At 36.9% G+C, this 12,735-nt stretch overlaps 1 protein-coding gene and 1 long non-coding RNA gene across 3 annotated transcripts; both read right to left on the bottom strand.

Annotated features, from left to right (window-relative positions):
- Nucleotides 1-4,972: 4,972 nt before the first annotated feature.
- On the bottom strand, nucleotides 4,973-9,546 carry LOC131304534 (12S seed storage globulin 2-like). 2 transcript variants are annotated; one of them, XM_058331784.1, is made up of 5 exons: nucleotides 9,260-9,546; nucleotides 7,259-7,470; nucleotides 6,211-6,510; nucleotides 5,430-5,805; nucleotides 4,973-5,239 (listed from the first exon to the last, which is right to left on the bottom strand). In XM_058331784.1, exons 1-5 carry the CDS (start codon nucleotides 9,514-9,516, stop codon nucleotides 5,092-5,094), a joined length of 1,293 nt encoding a protein of 430 aa, XP_058187767.1. In that variant the 5' UTR covers nucleotides 9,517-9,546; the 3' UTR covers nucleotides 4,973-5,091. The 2 variants fall into 2 exon arrangements, with proteins under 2 accessions (XP_058187767.1, XP_058187768.1); XM_058331785.1 differs by lacking the exon at nucleotides 9,260-9,546 and adding an exon at nucleotides 7,560-7,697.
- Nucleotides 9,547-12,342: 2,796 nt separating this feature from the next.
- On the bottom strand, nucleotides 12,343-12,594 carry LOC131304540 (uncharacterized). The gene is made up of 2 exons (XR_009192423.1): nucleotides 12,471-12,594; nucleotides 12,343-12,429 (listed from the first exon to the last, which is right to left on the bottom strand). It is a non-coding gene; the product is annotated as an uncharacterized LOC131304540 (long non-coding RNA).
- Between the last annotated feature and the right edge of the window lie 141 nt (nucleotides 12,595-12,735).

Raw genomic sequence — 12,735 nt, 5'->3', positions numbered from 1 at the left:
CGCTGCTATTCGCAGTCCTTTATTTTCTCCCATAGCCCGTTAAAAATTTCCAATTATACTCGACAGTTAGTTACCGAAATTGAGATATATTTTCAGCATCCAATTACCGAAATATAATATTTTTTTCAACAGCTATTTACCGAAAATGTATGTTCGGCAGTTGTTTACCGAAAGTTGAACATATTTTCGATATGTAGTTACCGAAATATAATCTTGTTTTCAACAGCTATTTACCGAAATGTTATGTATAATTTTCAACAACCATTTACCGAAATGTAGTGGGCTATAAGAGAAAATAAAGGGCTGCGAATAGCAGCGCCCTTTAATTTTGCTCCCACTAACCAAATATTCTAGCTGAGTCCTTCTCTATTACATTAATGTTCGCTTAAGTAGAACAACTTGAGAGGTTTGTCTATGGAATCTTTTTGGTGGTTCCTCTTATATTAATAATAGTCTGAAGTTCCCTCACGGTTACGTAATGATAAATGCCTTTTTTTTCTGGTTTTTTTTAATTTTTTTTTTTTTTGGGGGGGGGGGGGGGGGGGGGGGGTGGGGGGGGGTGGTGTTAAATAAGGGTATGCCTTTTATGCCTTTTGTTATGCCATTTTTATGCCTAGAAGTTTGAAGCAACTTGAACATTCCTCGAGTAACTCCAGACCTCTGAAGCTAACGATTGGACAAATACTTCAGTAGTTCCAAAGTTTGAAATATTTTGCCTGTGTATTCGAATATGCGGTCTCATAGAGGGCATACACTTATTCATTTTCTCATGTATACTTTGCAAGACCCCTTACGGTTTAAATAAAGTGATATAGTAAATTTTATGTCTTCTTTCGGTAAATGTTTTGATGCGCGTGTGATACAGTTATTTTTTTTTCCTAGTAAAGGAACATTTTATTAAAAGGGGAAGGAGATTCCAACCAAATAACCACCATAACTGATCTATCAATGGACCAGCCAATTTGGCCAGGTTCAGTTATACTGGTTGAGTTTTTGATTCGCTTGGCTTAGTATTCTGGCACAACACTATGTGGGTCAAGTTCTCTTTATCCATACTTGCACGTACGTTGTATCTGTGTTCCGGTGAACTGTTAGCCGCAGGAGCAGGTGAGGATTGCTCTAAACACGGGATCTCAGGTCATAAATCCTAATTCTGTACTGAAATTACACCGAAACAGAAGTGTCATTTGTGGTATTATTTCGTATGCTTTTTTTTTTGCTACTTAACGCCACTTTCCTATATTTTTGATACATTTGCAGGGGAGTGCCGTTAACAAAGAAGGAAGTGGCAAAATCATTTTCCTTTTTTTATATAGTCTTCATTACATCATTCGGATCCATTGTGGTCCATTTAGTGCTCGTTTGGTTGGAGAGAGTTCGGGATAAAAGAAAAGAAACTGAGAGTCAGGGACTCTCTCTCACGTTTGGAAGACCAAAAGGTGGGAGAGGATGAGAGATCGTGAGAGAGCCGAACCCCTTACAAGCTTCCCCATGATGTCACGTCCAAGAAATCCAAGCTTCCCCATGATGCCACGTCCACTCTTAATTTTTCTTTCAAACGGCACTGTAAACTTGCTCACGGAAAAATAGCATTTAATATGAAAAAAATTATTCTTAAATGGGCATGAGTTTGTGGGACCCGAAATAGATGATTCAAACCGTAAGTTATTATTAAAATATTTTTTACGACTTCTTGTAAAAAATTACAGCAACTCGATATCCGTAAGGATTTTTTCAGCATTCGTAGGGATCCTATGAATTCTGAAAGCCCTTATCGATATCAAATTATGTTAATTTTTTTCAGAAACCCCTAAAAAAATATTTTAAAAATAACTTGCGGCTTAAATCATCTTTGTAGAACCGTAATAGGCCTCGCAAAATTTAAAAAATGTGAAGCAGTTTACTTCCTGTTTGGTACCCATTAAATGGGCACTGATTTTATTTTATTTTTGCAGAGCCCATTACAAGTCCTATAAAGATTCAAATTGCAATTTATTCTTAAAATATTTTTCGATATCGATAAAGGTTTTTTCAAAATTCGTAGGGTGTTTCAGAATTCGTAGGATCCCTATGAGTGCTAAAAAAGCCTTTACGGATCGGGTAGCTCTAATTTTATACAATAAGTCATAAAATAATATTTTAAGAATAATTTTCAGTTTAAATCGTTTTTGTGGGATCCTAAATGGGACCCACAAAATTATGCCCATTTAAGAATAATTTTTTTCATGTTAAATACCGTTTTCCGTCAGCAAGTTTACAATGCCGTTTGAGAGCAAAAATAAGAGTGGACGTGGCATCATGGGAAAGCTTGGATTTTCCTAGAGAAAATCCCAGCCTTTAAATGGACCATAATGGATGGTAGAATACTGGATAGGATCTGAACCCGAGAGGAGAGAGAGAGAGAGAGAGAGAGAGAGAGAGAGAGAGAGAAGGCAGCTGAAGGGATGTGGGAGCGGAGAACTTTTCCCGCCAAATAGGGTGGTTCCAGCTTCTAGATGAAGAGATGTGGGAGCGGAGAACTTTTCCTGCCAATTAGGGCGGTTCCAGCTTCTGAATAACGGACCGGTAGAGTCGGCGGTTCGGGAATTTTTGTTATGGATCCACCCGTTCGGTTTTTTTTGTGTCACAAGTAGAAATTTTTTATTCTACTTACGCACCAAATTTGTACATATCCAATTCCACCCGATCAAATACATCATACAAGCGGGCCCCACATATGGAGTCCACGTGGTGGGGCCCACATGTATATGAGGGGAGTGTGATTGAATCTGTATAAATGCAATGTGTACCAATCATTTTTTCTGTAGAAAAAATCTACACATCATCCGAATTCTAAATCCAACCCTTTTGACTACATATACGACAATCTAACTACAATAGTTGGATTGTTGTGTATCTTAGACTTTTTGTTATTGATATCGCAAAGGCAGTTGGGTATGTCAAAAATCTACACATCATCTGATTCTACAAATCCACAGTTCAAAAAATCTAATTCTAAATCCAACCCATTTTATGGCTAGTGGTTGGTTCACTTTGATGATCTAATCTGTTAGCTTTTGTACGTCTCATCGTGAACTTTAATCATACCAAAAATCATATTCATCGGGCATCACTCAATGTCTTTTGGAAACAAATTTTAAATAAGGAAAACGGACTCAGTCACACTGGATCAAATCCATTTTTGTCCGGTTCTGGTAATTGCAATGTGTTGACAAAAATATAAATATATCACCCAAAAAAAAATATGTGTTAACAAAAATACAAAAATGTGATCGATGAACATGATTTTTTGCATGATTATAGTTCTAGATCTTCAAAGCGAACGAATTCATTAATAGGAGTAGCTTAAACTTTTTAGTTCGATCTGATACACAGCAAGTACTAATAGTTAAAGGGTTGAAAATGATAAAAGTTCGTGCAAACTTGCGCTTAAAGATTCAACTGGCGGGCCTTGTTTTTGTTTTCACAGTGAGTTTTGAATGGCATTTCTAAAAATCATTTTCTTAAGAACAAAGCACTCATTGTCATTGTGATGGGTTGAAAAACATGTTTTGCTGTATGGTATCCGAAGCTGAGTTGTGGTAAGTATTTTCGATACAATTGTAAGTATTCTATATGGAGTGGTAAGGAATTGGGGGAGCATGCTTAGGGACAACATGCATGTTGGACCGATTTGGGCTATCCGTGCTTGGCAATGGACGGCTCAGATTTTATCTTGGTCGACGGCTGAGATCTGTTCAATCAAGATGAAATCTAGGCCGTCCATTGCTGAGCACAGACGGCCCAAAAGGGCCTAACACGCATGCTGTCATGAACCCTGGATTCAGTGGTAAATCTTCAGTATTTTAGATATAGAACACTTACCATTGCACTGGAATTGTTACCACTCCGTATGGAATACTTAGAACAATTCATTTTTGGGATACCATGCACCCATAGGCGGAGGGACATAGAGACATGGGTGGGCAGCTGACCCCGCTAGTTGCCAAATTTTCATAGAGATAGGTATAATGTTTACCCTATTTTTACTAATTTGAACTTTGAAATTTATTTTTGCCCTAGCCCATATAAGGGTTTTGTACTTGGGGAAAAAAAGAGTTAAAATAGAATCTCCACCCATAGAATTACATTTTGTTATTAATAGATATCTACTTTTTGATTAACTTGTTAATACTAATTGTTTTTTTTAATTAGCAACTAGAAAAGTGAACTACACAGTACACATAGTTCAAATTTTCAACCATTTTTATCGAAAATTCTGACTTCGCCACTGATGCACCAAAACACATTGGTGTACCATAGATGGACTCTAAAAACCAAACCCTAGTTCTGAAAACAGAAGCAGCCCGATCCTATTCTACGTACCCCAATTAAAGTCCAGCCCACTCTAGCAACCTCTAATGGTATCAATATTTCCATATTCCTCTTTTTTTTGTTTGTGTTGGGGTTTATGTTAACCTTGTTTTTTTTTTTTATTGGTAATAGGCCATAAACATCGATTTGTGATCTTCATTTTATGCCACCGAACGTACATGGTGGTAGGAGTATATCGTTAAGCGTCGTTCATCGGAGGGAGACAGGCCCTAGTAGTTCTTGAAAGATTTGGAGGGAGGGGAGGTGTTGGGAAAGGTTGTTGAAGGATGGGAAGGTGTTGGAGTGGGTTGCCACTGGTGGATTTAGTTGGTGGCAAGTGGTGGCTGGAGGCCATTTTAAGGTTTAAGATGGGATAACTTGGATATAGGTATTGAGACAGTGCAATTTTCTCTGCAAATTCTTCCCAAATTGATTTGGACAGTGCAAGTTTGAAAATCATAACTATCATCGATTGCATTATGTGCTGTTCCAAAAAAAAAAAAAAACAAATCGATTGCGTTCTATTTCGAAATGAAAAGTGAGCCGATAGTTACATCATTTTGTTCAAGTTTTAGAACTTTTTACTTACCTGCGTATCGATCATACTCGAGAATAAAAGTAGAGCTTAACTGTCAATTTATTTCTCAGCAAGAAAGTATATATCATTACAAGAATGAGTAAATCGCAATCCTTCACTGTGATACTGATGCTTAAGATCTGATCTGATTAGAGTTCAATCTATGGAGGCATGGGAACCATGTTGTTTGTCATCTTGGCCAAGAAAATGCGGGCAAACTCTGGACTGACAGACAGAGAAACTTGCAGAATCACAGGAGAGAAAGCTTTCCAAATTGATGTCTTGCCACTTAACTCCCAAATCACAGGCCTGCAAACGAGAGACGAGAGCGAAAATAATATCATCAGGAATGCACGTTAGCGAGATTTGAATTCATGACCTTCTAAAGTTGCGTTAACTTATATGTACTCTCGTTGGATCATTAGCGTCGGTAAAGAACAAAATTTCTTTTATTAGCTTTTGAAAGTTGTAACCAATTTCTAGTTCCGCGAATGCTTACTTTGACGATGTTATGACTGATAGATACTCCATTCCTTGTGCATCTGCAATTTCTATTGCCACAACAAACCGAGGAACCACAAACAATTCACCGGCCTTCACTGTCGCATCGAGCAATTTCTCACCGTTGGCACCGGCAAACTGTACCCTTCCGCTGCCTCTGATAACGTAAGCCACTTGAACCGAATCCGTCACGTAGACAGGCTGGAACACTGCATTTCTGCCAAGCTTCAAGTGCTTGAAACTGAGTCCGACTTGTTCAAGTGATGTAAACTCAACTGCTGTTGTTAAAGTCGAAGCAAATTCATCATAGTTTTTGGCGTAATTTTGTGGCTGGGGGATTTGAATTCCTTCGCTGAGCTTGACGACCACACCTCCTGTTACCAGAAAATTGATCTCAATTCTCACAGAATATAACAGTTTTTGAGACAGAAAAAGAAAAAGAAAAACCTCACATAGTATACGTTTCGTTCATGCAAACTTGTGCTTAAAGATTCAGCTGGCCCGGCTGCCTTGTTTCGTTCTTGTTAAAAGCAAAACTTCTCAAAAATCATTATTAAAAGCAAAACACTCATGGTTATCATATCTTGTATTTTCTTTTTCGGAAAATCGTCTCCATCAATTGGATGTTCTTCTCGAGAAAGAAAAAAAATTTCTCAAAGATTTCCAAAAAACAAGGTTTTTCTTAGAAAACGAGCTTTGAAATTGGTTAACCAAACTCGAATGTGAAATGAGTTATCCATCCACCTAATAACTAAGTCTTGGATAATTTGTTTCTTCACCTGTTTGGTTCGTCACCAGCGTGTTTGCTTCGTTTTGGTTCAAGTTATAAGCTTTGGAGATGAATTCCATCGAGAAACCCCTCAAGACACCTACAGTCCCGGTCAAGAAGAAATAGGTCATTTCGCCTGAAATTTGAGATATGGAAGTTTCCCCGATGAATACGATGACTGTATCAGAGTCCCCAGCATTGAACCACCACGAGACTAGTCCAATAGGTACTGGTATCGCATCTCCTTCCTTAATCACCACCACCTTTTCTTTGGAAGCGCTAGGGGATACCATTCCAACTGTACAACTCCCTGAGGAATAATAGAAGGTGAAAGTGAAGCGAAAGACTTGAAAGGGAAATAGAAACATATTTTGTCGCATACGTTTGATTGATTAGGAGGCAAAATTTTCTTTCACACAATGAAAGCCATCAGAATTTTTTCGCACTATCTCCCTAAATTCAACATACCCATTTCAAGTAAAATTACCGTATTAGAAAAAGAAGTTACCCGGGAAAAAAAAGAACAACTCTAACGAACAACGAATAACAGTGAATATGTGCACTGTAGGGGAATGAAATTCTTGCACTTTTTACCGCTGATCTCTTGCTAAACAAATACATGAAAATTCGTTTGTCTTCTTTTCTTCCCCTCCCTTTTTTCATGGTTTTATAGTGTTCTCTTTTAGTTATCAAGTTTATTACAGGATAACGTTCATGTGACATGTCGGGCCTTCCGAATTCTGGCTACTGAACTAGTGTTTAAGGTCAAACAAGGGCCTTCTGATTCGGATCCTAATGTTGAAAAGTCACTCAAATGATTATTTTTCCAAGCAAAGCGATTAAATTGTTCTACATATTGTGTAGTAGCATTACAAAGTATATATGCACATCTCTCTATCTTTTGGTAAGGATTGCCTGATGGAGAACGAGGCAAATCATACGTATGGCAAGACTTGAACCATTAACTTAATCGTAACAAGCAAGAATTCTGACTAACTGAACATTGATTCTCGGTGCAAACGAAGTATATACGTGAATGAAGTTAGGGAAGAGTTTACCTTGAAGAACATAACCAATCTTATTGGAATCTGCATAGTGGGGAAGAGCGAAGCCATGTGGATGCAGAAGAAGAATTCCAGCACCAACCTTAGACTCACCAAGTAATGGGAAATTGGAACTTGACCAACTGTGATATGATCCCCCATCTCCCTCAAAAACCGTCGTGTCTGCCACCCGTGGTGAATAAGCGTTCGTGTCCGTGTCCATTTCTCTTTAGAAACAAACACCATCAAAGAAACAGGCCGAAGAGCAAAAAACAAAAAAAGAACACAGTGAAAAGAGAAGGAATTCCGTTCGTACCCATTGCCTACATTTGCACACAGGATGAAGGAGAAGAATAGAAGTTGTGGTATGCACATTTTCTCAAATGAAAGAATAATTTTTTTCAGTAGTCACTATGAGTTAAAAGAAGTGCAAATACCCTTCATCTTCAAAAAACAAAAAGGTGCAAATTCCCTCACGTTATTTAATAGCTGGTTACAATTTCGTTCAACATCGGTAAATGTTGGCTTTTCCCTAACCTAATCTTGAATTTTAGAGGAGTAGATGCAAGAAAATGGAGCAAATATTGGTGGCCCAAAACAGTAGCAGAGGAAAACAGGGGAAATAGGGCTAGGGGGCGGCTCTTAGTTAGCTGCAGTTCTTTTACATTCAATACTATTCTGGACTAGGAGGGTGGGATTAGGATTAAAGAGAACACGACGGCCTACATGCTTCCCATTATTCCTTAGTCCCGAGTTTGCTACATCCGGGATTAATTATTGGACAAAACAAGGTGAGACTATTTGTCCATTTAGTACCCCATGTGGGGGATTAACATCCGGGAGAGGGGTGTTATTAGCTTAGTCTCCCTTCTCCTTATTATCTCCCTCCGCATCCAACGGTCAAAAGTAATCTTCATCGTCTTTATCCTATCTTTCGCACTCTAATCCGCAATGGTGTTCGGTATATTTGTGTGTTAAAATGTGTATTAGGATAAAAATGAGTCCCACAAGTGTGTATTAGACATTGTTAACATTGAAGTGTGTTAGAACATCCACAATGAGTTTGGTAATTTGTGTGTTAAAATATTTTTTAGGATAAAAAATGGGTCCCACAAGTGTATATTAGGAATAATAGACATTTATGTTTTATGGTTGGAGTTTGAATTATAGAGGTGGGACCCACTTATTGTTTGTTAGCATAGCTGCCAAACTTGACATACATGCGGCACACTATAAGATTTAACACACAAGCTAATGTAAGCATTGTGGCACAAAAAATACAATTTTGTTTACGTTCCGGAAAGGAAAATAAGTCCTTATTTTTTAAGAAGGCAACTTCAAGCTCAAAAATCATGTGTTTATGCAAATTATTTTCCTATCAATATGGATTTTGTTTGATAGATTTCATTGAGATTTTTAATACGGTGCAAAAAAAATTAAAAAATTATTTTTCATTTACATTATTTTTGAGTTTAAAAATGTGAAATAAGTACTTATTTTTTAAGAATGTGTTCTGGAACGGGGCCTAAGTCTTAACACACACAACTAAACACACTAGTTAGTACACTCATTGTGGATGCTACACAGCACAACTAATTTCAGTATTCACATAATCCCATCTATTATCCCGTCGACTTCACTTGCATGTTCTCTCCATCTTCATCCGTAATCCCATTTTTTCTAATCCTCCCTAAAACTAATCTGACAATCAAACGTGGGGATCCTTAAACAAGATAATAGACTTGGGCTTTACCTAACAAATAAGCACAATAACAAATTAAATTAAGCTAGCCCATTACAAATATGACATTTAATTTAGCCCAAACACAAAAATAGTACTTGACCCAATTACAAAATAAACATGTCTGCCACCAACGGTGAATACGTGTTCGTGTCCGTTTCTCTTCAGAAACAAACACCATCAAAGAAACAGCCAAAATGCATAAGAAAAAAAAAAGAAAAAGAAACGCAGTGAATTAGCTCTAAGAATTAAAAGAGAAGGAATTCCGTACGTACCCATTGGCTACATATGCACTTAGAATGAAGGAGAAGAATAGAAGTTGTGATATGCACATTTTCTCAAATGGAAGAATACTAATTTTGTGGGTAGTCGTTGTGCACAAACAGATCATTATACATTTGTATATATACAGCTGATGGAGGAGGGTTGGTCTTTGTCGTAAACTAAGGGGACACGTCATAGATTGATTTTTCCCACATGCTTCAGCACAAAATAGGACCACACAAAGGCCAACCAGACAGAGGTCAACCATGGTAGGACAACGCAAAGGCCAACCATGATAGGACTAAGCATAAAGAGACAAGGGGCAACAGTGGCGGCTTGGAATTTGTGATAGGGTGTTCAGAATTTACCTTAACTCTATCAGCTGATATATTAACTAATAATATATGTACAAAATCTCATATAGTTGTATAAATAGTACGGTAAAAAAACATGACATCTATTCTAAAAAAATTAATTACGAGGTGAAATGAGAACTTAAAAATGTATCTATTTTTTTTAACAAAAATATAAAGAAGTTGTATTTCGTAGTAGACAGTATTTCGAGAATGGAGGGGGTTAAATTTTACAATTGTCCTAAATGAGTTTCATATTTTGTGCCAATGTTTAATCATCATGTTAATCTACTAAAAAAATTTTGAAAGAAATTTTAGTGAGTGCGTTGGGGTTGACCTTCTCAAAAATATGTTATTTTTTAGGATGACATAATGAGATTTTCTATCGTAGTTTTAAATTCGAATGAATATTATTCAAGTTAACGGGATTTGCAATGTAGTTGAATTTTTTTTAAAGCTTTGTCCATAATTTTATAAGTTTAACTAGACAAAAAAATAGTTATTGTCATGAATGCAAAATTAACACATTTAGACCTCGACAAAAAGATAGGGAGAGAAAGCAGAGTATAATACTATACCAATAGATTCTTCTTTTCACTTTCTTTTTACAAATTTTTTTATTATGATTAGGAGCTTTATTTGAGATAATGTATTAAGTGTTTAAATATGAATTACCTGAATTGATGGGTTGTAATTAGGTTATGATTGAGTGTTCAATTCTTTTTGTGTTTGATGTTCAAGACTTTTAGAATTGGATGTTCATTGACATTTACGTTGGGTGTTCAAAGAAAGACTATCTCCATAATTTTTATATGTATTTTAAGAAAAAAAATTTGTTTGGGTGTTCAGTTGACCATGGAACTTATAACGTGGAGGGGCAATTTACTCCGATAGTGATAGAAGAGACAAGCGGCAATGTACTAAGTTTTGCTTGTTTGATACGTAACAACTTGCACCATGTGATAGAAGAGACAAGGGGCAACGTACTCCGATTGAGTTGGGCATAATTCTGCTTGACCATAACGTGCACGGGTGTTTTGTATACTAGTTTACAAGTGTCATCTCAATAGGTATTCTCAATGGAAGGGTATTGTGTTAGTGTGCCCGTCTTCATTACATGTTTATGTACAGACAAATGATAGCCAGTTTTCCTTGGTAGTGATTAAGAAGGCTTAAAATGATCGTGCATTCCTCTCTAGATGTGGATAGGTATGGAATGTACAATTTATTTTTTGCAGCGCTAAAAGAAAAATTCAAAGGCATGATTGTCAAAAGATAACTCAATGAGACATGAGACATGATTTGATGATTCATGGCATTTCTTGTTCAACATTATGTATTTGCAGTCTTTTTATGCGGTTTGATAATGGTTCAACCAAATGTAAGTGTGAAGGAGTTCTCTGAAATAGTTGATAAGATAAGGGTGAAGGTGAGGTTTAAGTTATTCTTTAATTATATTTATTTGTATTTTATTTATCATAATTGAGGATGATAGCAAACCGACAACTATAGACGGAGGGAGATTTCAGATAAGTGAAGATTTGTTGTTTGAAAAGAGGGTAATGACTTTCATAATCAAAATGTGATTGGTTAACCTAAATTATTAAAGACAAAATGCGACTGGTTACGCATTCTTAAAGATGATTGGGGAGTGTATACAGCACAACTTCCTTAGAAGTGGAGTGTGCATTTGTTTGTGTAAAGTGTTTGCGGTTCTAGACTTATTGTTTTTTAATTGACCTATTTAACTTAATTTTTGTTTTGCCTGATTTTACAGTCACTTTGATTGATGGGGTTTTGGTGTCTAATTATTGGTTTGATTTAAACACGTATGAAGGCTGATAATATATCGATATCATCATGTATGTATTCATATCTCTGGATAATGAGAGATGGATTTTGACTTTCGAGTTAATTTTTGTTATGTTTGGAAGTATCTATAGGAATACAAAATGTGTCTGGTGATTATAATAAAATAAAAGACGAAGAGAAAACGAGGGTAAAGTTTGTATTCTGAAAATTTGTTTTGTTGAATGTGGGTCAAAATTTTACGCAATCACCAAAAAAAAAAAAGGAGGTGTGCAGTGTGAAGTTTTAAAGAATAAAGGGGCATGCAATATGATTTTAGTGAAATCTAGGGGTGCTAGGTTTCCCTTTAATTTTTTTTTTTTTTTTGAATAGAGGTTTAACCTTTAATTGACGTTCCCTGCAAAACGCGAGTTTTGCTTTGGAATGGATACAATGTAGCCAAGTCCATAATTATAAACGGAAAAACTTCATTTTACTTCTCGATGAGATATTTGTTCGTCTCTAATCAGAGTGAATTTCACTGGGTTCAGTGTTCTTGAGGGTTTCTACAGTATGAACTGTTTAGATCTGCAAAATAAACCTGATAATAAGGTCATATTTGATAAATAATGCGGCATGATTGTGTTTCGTGTGATTTGATGTAGCCAAGCCCATCATTATAACTGCAAAAACTTCAGTTTACGTCTCGATGAGATATCAATTCGTATCCGATTCAAGTAAATTTTACAAAGGTTATTGATGTTATTGATTTGTAGAGTATGAACAATTTCGATCTGCGGAAGAAATCTGATCTGAGTTCATATTTGATAACTAATGGGGCATTACAGTGTTGAAAACACTTCTCAGGTCCAACCTGAGAAGTCTGACTCGCGCTTTAGCAATGCGCCTATGCCTATGGCATATAACCTCCTCCGTTCGTCGAGCTTCGAATCAGAAAGGATTTGCATTTTCAACACCACACTCCTATACCCAATCGCGTTAAGCGTCAATGGAGGCTCCTCCTCCTCCTCCTCCTCCTCCTCCTCTCTCTCTCTCTCTCTCTCTCTCTCTCCTACTCCACGCCTCTCTCTCCTCCTGCTCCTCGACTCACTCTTCTTCGGCAGACGTGTTGATGCTTATTCTATCTCTACTCCCTGTGAAATCCCTCCTCCGATTCAAATCAGTCTCCAAATACCGGCATTCTCTCATCCAAAACCCTACCTTCATCTCCCTCCACAACAATCGCTCCCGAAAAAATGAATCCCTAGTCATCATTCGATACCTCAAACCCGACTCCGAAATTGCCCACTCCTTGGTCTCCAACGAAACTCCAAACCGTGATCTGA

This window comes from Rhododendron vialii, chromosome 10a (genome assembly GCF_030253575.1).
Source record: "Rhododendron vialii isolate Sample 1 chromosome 10a, ASM3025357v1".
NCBI classification, from domain to species: Eukaryota; Viridiplantae; Streptophyta; class Magnoliopsida; order Ericales; family Ericaceae; genus Rhododendron; species Rhododendron vialii.
The sequence above is the reverse complement of the archived record's forward strand: the minus strand, read 5'-3'. Positions and strand labels throughout refer to the sequence as shown.

Bases quoted from the DNA above. Each gene is read 5' to 3' on its own strand.
- LOC131304534 (XM_058331784.1), bottom strand. From the start codon at position 9,516: ATGGTTGACCTCTGTCTGGTTGGCCTTTGTGTGGTCCTATTTTGTGCT. The intron at 7,471-9,259 runs GTACGTACGGAA...TTGTTTCTAAAG, and splicing joins AGTGCATATGTAGCCAATGG to AGAAATGGACACGGACACGA. The intron at 6,511-7,258 runs GTAAACTCTTCC...ATTATTCCTCAG, and splicing joins GATTGGTTATGTTCTTCAAG to GGAGTTGTACAGTTGGAATG.